The following is a 15,225-nucleotide window of genomic DNA, read 5'->3' as shown; positions in this document are numbered from 1 at the left end:
GTCAGATTTTATTGTTTTGAAAAATAGTGATGGTCCCTTTCTAAAAGACAGGCTGCAGGTGACTCTTAGGGTCAGGGTACCTTTCTTACAAATTAGCAAACTGCTTTCCTGTTCATCTTGTATTTATTTTTTATTGCATAAAGTCAGAATTAGAATGAAAAATCAAAAGTTCAAGGAAAGTTGGGTTTCAGGTGTTTTAGGAGACAGAGCCCCTATGATATCTAGAATTAGGTTCCCTCTATATATTTGATGAAAATGCTGCCCTTAAATAGGGGAGAGGAAGCCCTGCACTAGGCTCTGTACTTTAGATTGTTCTGCTGTCATTCCCCACAAGGAGAGGATTGTATAGGCCAAGCAGCCTCCCCACTTGGAAGATGTGCCTTTGCTTTAGACTATGAACAGGTAACCAAGCCTTCAGCCTTTTCTTATCCATCCATATGCCTTAAGCCCACTTTGGAGCGTGTGTGGGCCTCTTCCCTGCATTTGTCCTGAAGCAGGTATGTACATCCCTAAGCTTGATTTGTGGCCAAAAGGTGGATCTGCATGAGGTACAGACAGAGTTTGGATATGCATATGAGGCTCCAGTGATACAGGATGGAATTGGCATAGGAAGAGAAGGAAACTAACACAGCACTGAGATAGAGATCCGCTCTTCCTGTACTGCCATATTCACATGTCCAACTGAGGTGTCTGGAATTCTTAATTTGAACCTGGTTTTCTAGGCTATTTCAGTGACATACTTATCAAGGTGGACAGAGAAAACTATATTTGATGTAACAGTTTTTTTAGCAGGAATTTTGGCCTTTAAGTATTTTAGAACTATGGCATGTATATCCCTTTGGTCCTTTGATCCCAAGTTTTGTAGATGTTAGAAATGGGTTTGCTTGGTTGCAGTTTACATATATACTACTGAGATCTTTAGTGGGAGGAGTTTGCTCTTCAAAATAGCTGAATGCCAAGATAGAAATGCATTGTTTTGCTAAATAGAAAAGGAAATGAGAACTCTCTTGCCCTGGTCTCAAAGCCCTAAGGTGTGTTTATCTTTTTTCTTTATTAGCTCTTTAATATTTGTGCTTTGATTTGATGGGGAAGGCAGTGTTTGTATAAAAGATACTGATTTTTCTCAAAATAAGGATATGTGAATAACATTGTTTATAGCTATTTAACATGGCTTAAACAGAAATTCAGTTTATTATAAATATTATATTGTTAAATAGAATGACTACTAACTTTTAATGTGTCTTTCTTTATTTCCGACCAGATTTTTATATGACTGTAAACAACTATTGGATTTTAAATGCTGAACATATAAATTTAACCACGCTTTCTGTAGCTGGAGGATTCCGGGATTACCAAGTTCGTTCAGGACTGACTTTTCTACCAAAATTAAGCCATCATACCAGTGCCTTATCTGTCGTGGTAATCTTTTTTTTTTTTTAAAGATTATACTGAAATAGTAATATGATAGATGCAGGGGGGCATGGAAGCAGAGATGATATGTAGCTGTTTGGAAATGTTTGCCTAGTTGTTATAGTCGGTTATCAGTTCATGCACTTATGTGTTTGTCTGTATAAGAGAGAGAGAAAGAATTTGAATGAATGAATGATTCTGGTGGGAAAGCAGGATAGGATGATCATTTCCATGAAAAGTAAAACAGACTTTGAAACTTTGTCAGAACTACTCTTATTTATGAGGAATAATTGTTTCTTGTTCAAAATAAGTACCTATCCACTGATTAGAGTTATAAGTATGAGGCAGTGTGGACTATCATACATATGATATTACAGGGTGTCAAACATACGACACACTCCTGAATTCTAGACTGGAATGAAGATTTACTGATTTTAAAATAAAAAATTATCTTTAAAGCATAAACAGAACTGAGGTTATAAATATCTACATTTTGGGCCTCCCCGGTGGCGCAGCGGTTGAGTGCTGGGTTGCGAAGCTGCCCGCGGCCTCTGCGGCATCGGTTCGATCCCCGGCTGCAACGCGGCCACCGGAGGAGGGTCCCACATGGCGCGCAGACCTCTCCTGCTGTGCCCGCTGCTCCCCTCAGCAGTGTACTTGGTCCTTCTGCCTGCTCTGCTCCCCGCTCTGGCTCTGGTGAATTCTCTCACCCTCCCGCGCTTCTGACTGTACCCAGTGCTTGTATAAACAAACAAACAAAAAAATAATATGTCTCTTTAAAAAAAAAATAATAAAAAAAATAAATATCTACGTTTTTTGAGCTATTTATGAGAGAGACATTTTAGGTCTCTGTAAATTTTGTTACATGTACTTGTTAGTTTCCTATTTTTATTCCGTTTCGATGTGGTGAGGGTAGCCCATTGTGTCTTTAACAGTGCATAGAGAGATCCTATGAAAAATACTAGATTTACTACTGTTCTCCTTTGTATGTATGTGAGATGCTATTTATAGGGAGGTCATTCATTACCTGGTAGGAAAATGCATCTCTAGTTCTTGAAGCTGTGTCATTGTTAGGTAGCCTTCTGCAAATATGCATTTTTTTTTTTAAGATCCATTTGCCTTTATATCTCTAACCAGTAATATATATTCTAATCATTTAGGAATTTTTTTCCAAAATAAGTAAGCCTTGACCAACTTGTTAGAGTCTGATTTGGTAGTTTTGGAATTGTGATCAGGGATATTTATTTTGAAACCTCTCCCTGGACTGGATACTTTTTTAGGCATACTCTGATTAAGAAATAACATCTTAGAGTTTATCAAGTGGCATTGTAGTCAGAACTAAAATTACTATAATATCTGTTTTAACATACATATAAACTTTGATTTATTAAAGAGTCTTAAACCCAATTCTATTGCAGTAATAAAGAGACATTAAAATTCAGTAAGAAATCTGGATGCTTTAATTTTTAAAAGGCAGTTTAAGCTTGACTAAGCAGTTTTAGCAATTAAAGAGAATTATTTTATGTAGGAAATATCTTAATATTTTTGGATCACCTTTTATAAGAAGATATTATTTTAAAATGTATGTATCATAATGGTGAAACTAATGTTAGCTGTTTCTAAATATTAACTTAGGAGAATTCAAATCTCTTGGAGAATAACAAATATGCTTTTTTAAAATTTTGGGGTTTTGGGCCTCCCCGGTGGCGCAGCGGTTGAGCGCTGGGTTGCGAAGCTGCCTGCGGCCTCTGCGGCGCCGGTTCGATCCCCGGCTGCTCCCCGGCCACCGGAGGAGGATCCCACATGGTGCGCAGACCTCTCCTGCCACCCGCTGCTCCCCTCAGCAGTGTACTTCGGTCCTTCTGCCTGCTCTGCTCCCTGCTCTGGCTCTGGTGAATTCTCTCACCCTCCCGCGCTTCTGACTGTACCCAGTGCATGTATAAACAAAACAAACAAACAAATATAATAAATAAATAAAAAATAATAAAAAAATAAATAAATAAATAAAATTTTGGGGTTTTTTTGGTCATTTTTTTAGAGTTCAGCAGTGCCTAAGACATGGGTTTCAACAGACCACCTTTCCATTGTATGGTAAGTTAATATAACTTATTTTAGTGATTTGTGGTAGCTTTGTTTTCTTATCAATGCATTGATTGATTTGTTAGCTCTCTTGAGCTTTATGCAAAAATAAATAAGTATTTAGGAGAAAGGTTAACTTAGGGACTTAAAATGCTAACCTTGGTTCCTGTCTCAGTTTGATCAAGGATCCTTTGTCAGCCTATAAAATTCTCTCCTCAAGAACTACTAACATTAGTTTTCAATGATGCTAATGCCAAATATCAAAATTTTAGTTTGTGATAGTTGTATGGAATAAAATGCAGTTGTGGTAAGATTTCCGGAGCTCTTAGCCAATAACCAAATTGAGGGACTTGACTATACAGCATTGACTGTTTTAGGGAGCAGCATATGGAAAACAGTAGGAATTAGATTTCTCTTTAATATAAGTTAATAAATCAATTAAACATTGGAAAAGAAAAACATAAACCCTTATCCTTAAATGTTTTGGCTTAAAGATTTTCTTTTCACCTTCATCTGGCTGATCAATTAAATGATATCTGCAGCAACTTCAGCAGTTCAGGCCTGTAAAGATGGGGTAGGTAGTATATATATGTACATGGAGGAGGAGATTTAGGAAATACAGAAGGAAGGGTCCTTCTGTCAAATATCCAGGAAGATTTAATTTGCTTTACTTTTGTATGCTTCAATTTTAAGATATGTCTTTAGTAATAATGATTTGTTAAATAATTTAATTATAGCATTAAAGGAAACTCAAATATTCCATTAAATAGTAGAATTGGGAAGATAAGAAAAATGAACAGAACAAAACAGAACTTAGAGACTATAAGAACAAAATAGTGTTTACCTAGAAGGGAAGGGGAAATGGACGTTGGGTAAATTAGGTAAAAGGGGTCAATTGTATGGTGATAAATGAAAACTTGCCCTTTGGTGGTGAACATAATGTACTGCATCTAGATTCTGATTTATAGGCTTTATACCCGATAACTATATAATGTTATAAACAAATGTTACTTCAATAAAAATAAATAAGGGAATTGGATGTGTTTGTGTTAAAAGTACGTTTTCAGTAAAGTTTCATTTGTAACATTTTACTCTTTAGGTGTAAACAATTGCAACTGACTACAGTTCGAGCATTCTTTGATCTTATTGATGCTGACACTAAACAAGTATGTATTTTTAAACTAAAATTTTGATTACAGTAGTGATGAAATTGAATAGGTATTTTTACATTGGATGAAAACAGAACCCTTTACTTTATATTGACATGTTAATTTAAAAATGGAAATATCTTTATCTGATATTTTTATCTGATAATATTTTTACCACTGTTAATTTATAGAATGTGATAAAAATGGGAGTGGAAGATATTTACATTAAACCACCCCTCCCCAGTTCTTCCCCTTTACCATTTAAAATTTTATATATATCTGTCCAACTATTTTAACTTAAGATAAAATTTTATCACAACTATTTTATAACTTTTTTCCTTAGTAATGTATTGTTGACATCATGACCTATCTACTAGACTCTTAAGAATAGCCTAAAAAGATAGATCTAAAAAGTATGAGGGGCCTCCCCGGTGGTGCAGCGGTTGAGCGCTGGGTTGCAAAGCTGCTCGCAGCCTCTGAAGTGCTGGTTCAATTCCCGGCTGCTCCCTTGCCACCAAAGGAGGGTCCCACATGGCACTCAGACCTCTCCTGCTGTGCCCGCTGCTCCCCTCAGCAGTGTACCTTGGTCCTTCTGCCTGCTCTGCTCCCCGCTCTGGCTCTGGTGAATTCTCTCACCCTCCCGTGCTTCTGACTGTACCCAGTGCTTGTATAAATAAATAAATAAATAAAGCTTTAAAAAAAAAAAGCCTCATTTTATCTTTCTGATACCTTTCAGAATCATTCACCAGAACATATGTACTTGTAAAAGTTGAACGTTTTCTGTAATAAGATTTCACATCTAAATGCTCCAAACTAGTGATTTTCCACTAGTTGTTCAGTTAGCAGAATACCCGGAAATCATAGTGCCCTTTAGAGAACATGTTACTCTTTTATCTCTTTCTTGCCTGCGAGAAATGACTTCAGCAAAATTCAGAGAATTCTATCCATTAACTTAAATTTCTTTCTGTGAATTGTGATGCAGATTGCCATTATACATCTTAAGCAGTCTTTCTCTTCAGGTCATTTTGCAGTGCATCACAGTTCCATAGAAATATATTTTGAGAACTATGGCTCTGGTTCCTTCTTTTGGAGAAAAAATTCCTTGTGTATTAAGCAGTCTCTTACTTTATGGCCAAGTAGTGCAGCTCAGATATTTTTGGATTCTTTTCCCTGAGGCTCCAGTTCTTTGGGAAACTAGTACGTGTGTCCTCTTTCTTACTACATCTCTAGGTGATGCTTTCCTGATCATTGTGTTTTAGAACCTTGCTCGGGTAGTATGTTCTCATGGGAGTGGGGTAATATCTGTATTTTTTACTTGGCTCTTTCCTGAAGAATGAAATATACCACAAGATATTATGTTAGTATAGTTGTTAAACTAAATCAGCTTTATAGAGTTGATACTGTGAATGGGTCTTAGAACACAAACGTCTTTCAGCTTATTGAGTCTTAACTGTGGCAAGTGTTTTTAGGTCTATTTGAGATAGTACAACTAGGGACCCATAATAGAATCAATTAAAGTTGCAAGATCAGTTTGTATTTGAAATGGCAGATTTAAGTAAAACTTGGTAAATTTAGGAGAAACCCCATTCCAACCAATGAAGAATAAGCATATCTCAAGCAGGAATATTTTTCAGAAATTGTATATAAAACTAATTTTAATAAATCAAATCAGGTTTTCCATTAAATCCTAAGAAAACTCAAATATCAAAGAGTAATATAATTCTGAATGTATAAGTATTTAACAAACACATCTTAGGGGACAAATAAATTTTTGATAACTAATACTAAGAATCAAAATATGAAAATTGTCACAGTATATAATAAATTAAGCTAAATGTTAGACAATAAAAAATTGGAATATGATTCCTTCCAGAAGCATATAGTCTAGGAGAAGAAGCAGGACATATATACACTGTAAGCAAATTCAAGGTATAATTAGTTCCAAACATGTACTACCAAATAATCACACAGTAATTTTTGATGGTTATCAACATAAAAGTCACAGCTTAAAACACGTGACCTATGACTTTTAGTTGATCATAAACAAATATGACTGCTTAAAAAAATGAAAACTAATTTTGTGTTAGACTGCCAAGGAAGGATAGTTGGCAATTTTTATTTTTCCTAGTGACCAATGAATTCTTTGTTGTAAAATTCCACTGGTCTGAGTTTGCAAACTAATGCCCTGGAATCACTAGGCCAAAAGGCTCTCTTAAATTCTCTTCTATACATCTTTATATGTTTCATTCTTAACTGTTACTTGAGATATTATTGCTTAATGATTAAAAATATAGGCACTGGAGCAAGATCATCTAGGTTTCAACCATGGCCCAGACTTTTAATAGGAGTGTAACCTTGGGTAAATTCCATAATTTATATGTGTTTTCATTTTTTATATTTAAAATTCTATTAAAAGTTATTATTTCCTAGAGTTCTTGTGATGATTAAATTAATAACATATTAAGCACTTAAAGTGTCTTTCCCAGTGGGCCTCCCCGGTGGTGTAGCGGTTAAGCACTGCGAAGCTACCCACAGCCTCGGCAGCGCTGGTTCAATTCCCTGCTGCTCCCCAGCCAGTGGAGGAGGGTCCCACATGGCACTCAGACCTCTCCTGCTGTGCCCGCTGATCCCCTCAGCAGTGTACTTCGGTCCTTCTGCCTGCTCTGCTCCCTGCTCTGGCTCTGGTGAATTCTCTCACCCTCCCGAGCTTCTGACTGTACCCAGTGTGTGTATAAATAAATAAATAAATAAATCTTTAAAACAAACAAACAAACAAAAAACTGTCTTTCCCAGAGTAAATGTTCTTTTATTATTACTTGAAACAAAGTTTCTTTGAACTATCAAAGTTGGATATAAAAGAATACAGAGTATATAATTCTTCTTTCTAGATAACTCAGAATCCCAAGAAGAAATTATCAGTTTTGAATCACCACTTTATAAGACACCCAGCAAAACACTTTGAAGAAAATCCCACGATAATTTCTGACTTAACAGGTTGGTGGTAACCATATGTTTTAATTTTAGGTTGAGATTGGATTATTATTTTTAAGTAATTGTATTGTTAGCAAAAGCTTTGAAATTGTGGTATGTCAGCTACTATTAGCCTATTAATTCCTCTATAAAGATTTCTTGTGAGGCAGAGAAAAACTAAAGGAAGGGAAAAAGTAGAAAAGCATTTTGTCAGATGTTGTTGATAAAAATTTTGTGCTAAAGGTAACAGAAACAGAAGAAATTTAAATGTAAAGTTAAATATCTCTATTTTTCTGACAGTCACATGAAAAAGTGCTGTATTGTTCCTTGACTTAGTTTCTTAGTGTCAGTCTTTTTTCCATCTTTTGGATTAATAGGCTATGTTTTGATAGTAAATTTTCCTTTTCAACACAATAGCAGTTTTCATACTCAATTTCTTGTGTTGTTTGGAAAATGAAATGCTTACTTTTTTTTATTGACATTCTTCTAAAGTTAAAGACACCCAAGACCAAGCATTTAAAATGCTTTACTGGCTAAGAATGCTAGTTGGTGATGAGCACATAGAAGCCACCTTACTAGACTTTATTTTACAATAGCTAACCTTAAAAAAAAAAACACTTTTTCATATTCTATTAGTGAGAAGTATTTCATCAGTATTCAAAAGAAATTGTTTAATGTTAAAAAAGGCAAATAAATTAATTTCTTTTACCATAGGGACATCTATGTGGGTTCCAGTAAAAGTGTCCAAATGGACCTATGTGGCTTACAATGTAAGTATACTACCTGTGAATATTTGTACCTTTTTCAAAAATAAATGTTTATCTTTAAAAGTTAAAGACCGTTTAAAAAAAGATGACCACATATTTTGTACATTAAAACAGTTTAATAATTCCTTAATAATAACTAGTTAGTGTTCTATTTTCCAATTTTGTCTTACTTGTCAGATTTTATTTTCTTTATTTTTCACTTTGCTTCTTCAAGTGAGGATACAGACAGGGCATACATACTGTTTTTATGTGGATATGTCTACTCTTTTAATCGATTATATTGCCTCAACTCCTTTTTTTCTCTTGTAGTTATTTGAAAAACACAAGTCATCCTGTAGCATTTCATATGGTCTTGATTTTACTGACTCCATTTCTATAGTGTCCTTCAACATGTTTTTTTGCCCATTCTTTTCCTGTGATTTAGAAGTTAAGTTTTCACCCCTAATCACATTCATATTTTGTTTTTGTTTTTGTTTTTGCTGCACTCTTTCTAATTGTGGTATTAGCAGCTGATGATAAAGAATGCCTAGAGTCATTAATCTATTTAGGGGGATGCAAAAATGATACTCTGGTTATTCTTCATTTATTAACTGTAACACTGTATAAAAAAACTTCTCATCTATTAAATTTGTCAAAAATGGGTCAAGTTACAGAGGTTAAAAAATGATTAATTCTTAGATCTTTAGATCTTACATTTACTGGTTATCAAAATAGTGAGTTGGTTCATAAGAATCTTCATCAGTGACCATAAGAAGTTTTAAGTTTCCCCAAATTATTATTATTATCAGCTTGTTATTATTATGAACTCATGGGTTTACACATATTTTTGTTTCTTTATAAACTAAAATACTAATATTGTTCTATATTTATTAATAAAGTTAATATTAAAATTTTTCTATCTTTGACCATGTCAAGTTAGACTCCTGAAACATCTCTTTAGCTGTCTTTGACAGTTTCCTCACTAATTAGTGTGAGAAGACATTGTAGCTCATTTTGTAAATTTCCTGCCTTATTCTTGAACTAGTTTTTTTCCCTAAGGATCTCTTCCTAATATTTGGAAATGGACTCTAAAAATCATAATTTGGGTACTAAAGATGTTTATAGCTAGTAGATTAATGTATCTAGGTCTTTTCAGGGGACAGAGCTAAGAAATGTGCTTTATGTTGACATAAGGTGAAAGACCAAATCAAAATAAAAACATGTATCTATATTGATATTTCTAAAACAAACTCAGAACTACAGAATTTGTATCTGATTTCTCTATCTTATACCTGTATTTTCTTTTTCTTGCTCCCAGAATGTTGGTTTTTCAGTAACATCAAGGATGATAGGGTTAGAATAATTACTCACTGCTTATCAGGATTTTTTAATATGAAATTATCTACTCTTATGACAGTTTTATTGAGTATTTTCCCTTTCATTTTTAGGAATCTGATAAGATATATTTTACATTTCCTCTTGCAAATCATAGAAAAATCTACACTCATGTCTATTGTCAGAGCACCATGCTGGTAAGATAATTGGTACATTTTATGTTCATTTAAAAGTCTAGCTGTTGTTCAGTTTTTAGAGTCAGCTAATATCTCATAGCTCTTACCTTACTATCAGATATTCTTAAATCTAAACAGTTGAAAAATATTTGTATGCGATAGTTTTGATTGAAAAATATTTATCAAAATGCTATAGTAAAATAATAAACTATTAAATTGTGCCTTTAACTGTACTTTCGAACTTCCACCCTATCTTTCTACCTTAGTTCCCTGTGTTTAGGATAAGGGAATTAAATTCAAAGCTCCTTTAATTCTAAAGTTCTATTATTAGTACTTTAAAGAATAGATGTGTTTAAAAAGAGTTGTTCTGCAGGAATTTTATAAGGTGAAACCCCTTTTTCTAGTGGCTTCCATACTAAAATTTGCAATACTATTTAAAAACAAATATTCTCTAACTAAAAGAATACCATACAATATAGTATATTTTCTATACTAGTATAGTATTTTTATTTTAATATTATCTATACTTATAGTATCAGAGTGAGGATTTTGTTTGTATATCTCTAGTTAGTGAAGATCTACACTGCAAGGCATTAGAAAAATGTGTTAGGTGCTATTGAATGCTTTTGTTATATTAGGAATATTTAGGTAATGATTTAATAATTTATCAGCATTTTTTCCAGGAATGTGTGTCCCAATATAGATTCTTATTCTTCTATTCTGATTTTTTGCTATGACTCAAGATTCTTCAATTTATATTTGCATCTTTCATTATTTAAGTTTCCTCATCTCTCTTTTACTGGATTATTTGTATTTTTTAGAAGTGGGATCTAAGCTATTACTTAGTTGGTAGTTGCTGCCATTTCGTATATAGTAATAAAAAAAGGTTGGCAGGCATTGTGGGCTAGATGCTAATGAATCTTAATTTTAATGGGACTATGAGCAGTTGCATCTCTTACAGATAACTTAACATCTCAGCTTAAAATCTGAATGGACAGTTCATCTTGAGAGATTCTGACTCTTTAAGAGTTATGATTTAAAATATCAACACTCAGCACTAAATCTCAACTCAAAATTTCAGTATTATAGTGAGAAAAAGCCTTGCCAAAGTACAAATTATCCATTTGGCTTACTGGAGGATTCCTTTTCTGTAATTCAGATCTATGGTTATTAATGAGCTTGTGAATTTTAAAACATAATTTCAATTTTTATTATAGATGTTTTCAACATATTTAAAAGTAGAGAATATGGTAATGAATTCTCATGTAATCACACAATTGTAACAGTTGTCAACACTCTATTGTTCTTCATTTAGCCCCCATTTAATAAATATTTTTAAAATATTTATTTATTTATACATACATACATACATACATACATACATACATACATACATACAAGAACTGCGGGGTAAGAGGATTCACCAGAGACAGAAAGGGAAACAGGACAGGTGGACTGAATGAAATACACTGCTGAGGGGAGCAGCAGGCGAGTCAGGAGGGGTCTGCTGCACCATGTGGGTAGCTCCCTGGCCGGAGATCGAACTCGCGTTGCAGAGGCTGCAGATTGCTTTGTAGTGCTGAGCTTAACCCCTTCTGCCATCAGGGAGGCCCTTAAAAAGCATTTTAAAGGTAAATTCCAGGCATTTTACATTTCATCCATAAATACTTTAATTTTTTTTTACAGATAAAAATTTTGCATATTACCTTGATACCATTTCATCCAGCAAAGTTAATATTAATTCCTGAGCATTATGTGATATTCTGTCTCTGTTCAGTATCCTTGTGTTCAACTAAATTTTAAGTTGGTCTATTTGAATCAGAATCCAAACAAAGTCTGTATATTGCTTTTGATTCTGGATCTTAAATTTCTCCTCCATGCCTTATGTTCAAGAAAGTAAATACATTTTATAGAATTTTCCACATTCTGGGTTTAGCTGATTGTATTCTTGTGATATCTTTTAATATGTTTTTGTCTTTCATGTTTTCTGCAAACCAGTAGTTAGACTAAAAACCTTGACTTTATAAATTTAGTTGATTGATTTTTTTTGGTAAGATTGTTTTATAATAGAGTTAAGTACTTATCACATGAAGAGGTATATAATATCTGGTTATCCCAATTTTAGTGACATAAAGATTTGCTAGTGAGCAGTAATGATGTATCAGCATGATCCACCCATTAGAAAGTTCCTAATGACTCTTTCACCTGGTAATTTTAACAGCCACTGACAGCATCATTTTTTACTGTAGACATTTTTGTTTTTAAGATTTACAAGATGTATTTTCTCTTCTTCAGAATGTAGAGTGACTTTTTCAAAGATTCTCAATATAACTTTTATAATTAGTTGAGCTATAGATGTAGATGGCTGAAATTGTTTTCTTGACACTAAACTAGGTTGTATCAACATGGTATTTTACGGTGGGCTGAATGATACTTTATTTAATCCAGTGATGAATGAGAATTTCCTATGCACTGATTTAAGTAAGTAGGATGCAATATTGACAATTTACATAATAAGGACTACCTTTGAAAATGGACTCCTTTCAGTAAATATAAAAAACAACTTCAAAAGTGGATTGTAGGGCCTCCCCGGTGGCGCAGCGGTTGAGCCCTGGGTTGCGAAGCTGCCCGCAGCCTCTGCAGCGCCAGTTCGATCCCCGGCTGCTCCCTGGCCATCAGAGGAGGATCCCACATGGCGCGCAGACCTCTCCTGCCGCCCGCTGCTCCCCTCAGCAGTGTACTTTGGTCCTTCTGCCTGCTCTGCTCTCCCCTCTGGCTCTGGTGAATTCTCTCACCCTCCCGCGCTTCTGACTGTACCCAGTGCTTGTATGTATGTATCAATCAATCAATCAATCAATCAATCAATAAATATTTAAAAAAAAACAAGTGGATTGTACCTTGAAAGGATACTATACAGATGCCACACAAGTATTTGCTAGCAGTTGAAAGCAGAAAAATACCACATTATTTTTTGTTTGTTTATTTACAGCTTTCTTTTTTATATTCTTGAAAAGTATCTCTTGACCATTTAACATAAGCTCTATGAGGGTAGAAATTGTGTCTACCTGAGTCATCATTTTTTCTTGAGGATTTAGCATAATTCCTTGACTCTGGAATGTACTTTATAAATATTTGTTGAATGGAAGGATTGATCTTTTTTATTGTCATCTTTATACAAAGGAAACAATTATGTAACCAGCAGAGCAGTGTTTCTCATTCTTGTACCTTCTGTTAGGATGTCCATGGTTACATCATCAAATCTTGGAACATTGTTCTTAAAAGTTGGAATGAAGATCTTAGGTCATACTGCTCTTAAATGATTGAAGCTAAATACATAATAGTGTTCAAGTATCACAATCATCTTGGCAGCATTTTCATGCTGAGCTGATAAAGTAATAACTAGCTTCAGCCTTGAGCCATTCCATTGGAATTGTTTTTCAACCCAGACACAGAGTCCATTGCATGTATGTTATTTGCCTGATAATCAAATGAGGACGAATGATAAACTAAAAAGCCTATCTTAGATTATTAACTTTAATTACTTGGCTCTGAGTTTGTTTTTAATAAATGTCAACCTCTAGTTCAGTGCACTCATTTTTTAAAATGTGGCTGCTTACTATGTAACTACCTAATTAAAAGAATGAATATTCCCAAACACTGAAAGTGTTGGTTCAAAAATTAATATTGTTTAGACATTATGCTATGGAGGAATACTCATCAGGTCACTGTTTTTCTTGTCGCTACTCTCTGTTATCTGCTTACTTACCAATGTTGATAATAGACGTTTTCTCCTACCCTAACATATTTGACTTTATAAAACATCTTGGCTACATTTCTAAATAACAAGTTGCTATTTTATATTTTCATTGTGTTTAATTGAACCTATTATATAACAGTAAAATGTTGTAAATACTGATTTTTTATATGTTCTGTAATTTTTAGCATATTTTGTTTCGTGTTATTAACAGGATACAAATAGTTGGATTTTTGGCTGCATAAACAGCACTTCTATGTGGTAAGTCTTTGAACCAACATACACAGTATTCACAAATTATACTTTTAGAATATCTTCATATATTCTTAAACTCATTTTGCTACTATAGTAAATTATATATTGGTTTAAAAATGGAAATTAATGTCATTAATATGTGCAATCGTTGAAATGGTAGTTAGGAAAAGCAGTCTTTTTGTTCCTACAGGGAACTAATGTGAGTGGAATATGGTGAATTAAACTTACTAATTTCATTTCATTAGAACTCTTTCTGATAGATCTCTAGTTTCTCTTTCCTCTTAAGCTTACATATAGTTACAATATTTTAATGTATTTGTCCTTTAATTATATTTTCACATTTATTTCAAAGCCGGCAAGGGGTTGATTTATCATGGAAAGCTGAACTTCTGCCAACAATTAAGGTAAATCATGGCTTTAAAATTTTAATATTTGGGGGTAAAAAATCTTGAATCTATAGACATTTTAGAATTTTTTTTCATCTAGGTACTAAAGAAACTTGACATTTGCTAACATTTTAGAATTTTTTCTAGAAGTATATTTAATGGAGAACAACATGCAATTTTTTTTAACTTTCAGAGGTAAAAATTATGTTAATAAGCCTCTAAATAAAATTATGTTTGTATATTACAGCATCATGCTAAGAGCTAGATAAAATTTTTGATTAATTAATTAATTTTAGATTTATTTATTTATACAAGAACTGAGGTATAGGTCAGAGGTACGGGAGGGTGAGAGAATTCACCAGAGAGAGCAGGGAGCAGAACAGGCAGACTGACTGAAGACAGTGCTGAGGGGAGCAGCAGGCTAGGCAGGAGAGAGCTGCGACACCATGGGGTTTCCCCTTGACTGGCCAGGGATTGAACTCATGCTGCAGAGGCTGCAGACAGCTTCACGCACAGCACTCAACACGCTGCGCCTCTGGGGAAGCCCTAGATAAAATTTTTAAATTCAATTTGAGGGTATATTTGGAATGGTGTGTCTTCAAATACATGCTAGGTAGTACTTCAGAATTCATTTTGGGAGAGACCTACACTAGGGAAATGAGCATCTCAAGGAGACCCAAAGTAATTTTCTAGATCATTTTCACCATCACTTTATGGTTAAGCACTTAGGCAACTCTGTACTTTGTCTAGTGTTCCATGGGATTTGTTTAATAGTTGCTTGTGATGTCATTAAGCAACTCGTAGGTAAGTTTGTCTTTTTACAAGAGGATAATAACAAAAGCTATTAGCATAGAAAGCGACAGAGTATATGTTGTTCTTTTGGATTACTTTACCTTTCATTCTGTCTAGTCTGTTTGGTCTCAGTTGCCTATAACTATGTTTGTATGACCATTTTAAGGCCCTTTA

General features: G+C 34.0%; 1 protein-coding gene across 1 annotated transcript in view; it reads left to right on the top strand.

The window, feature by feature from the left end:
- Nucleotides 1-15,225, top strand: part of PGAP1 (post-GPI attachment to proteins inositol deacylase 1) — a gene marked incomplete at both ends in the record, with an annotated part of 61,927 nt that overhangs the window by 16,422 nt on the left and 30,280 nt on the right. Inside the window, 8 exons of the mRNA XM_084239221.1 lie at nt 1,262-1,419; nt 3,449-3,501; nt 4,589-4,655; nt 7,526-7,631; nt 8,322-8,377; nt 9,802-9,885; nt 13,833-13,879; nt 14,226-14,277. Of these exons, the coding sequence (XP_084095347.1) occupies nt 1,262-1,419; nt 3,449-3,501; nt 4,589-4,655; nt 7,526-7,631; nt 8,322-8,377; nt 9,802-9,885; nt 13,833-13,879; nt 14,226-14,277 (623 nt within the window). The remainder of the gene's footprint in view (nt 1-1,261; nt 1,420-3,448; nt 3,502-4,588; nt 4,656-7,525; nt 7,632-8,321; nt 8,378-9,801; nt 9,886-13,832; nt 13,880-14,225; nt 14,278-15,225) is intronic.

The sequence above is a fragment of the Talpa europaea genome, assembly GCF_964194135.1.
Source record: "Talpa europaea genome assembly, chromosome: 1".
In the NCBI taxonomy this organism is placed as follows: Eukaryota; Metazoa; Chordata; class Mammalia; order Eulipotyphla; family Talpidae; genus Talpa; species Talpa europaea.
Note: the sequence above shows the minus strand (reverse complement) of the source record. Positions and strands in the feature narration are given on the sequence as shown.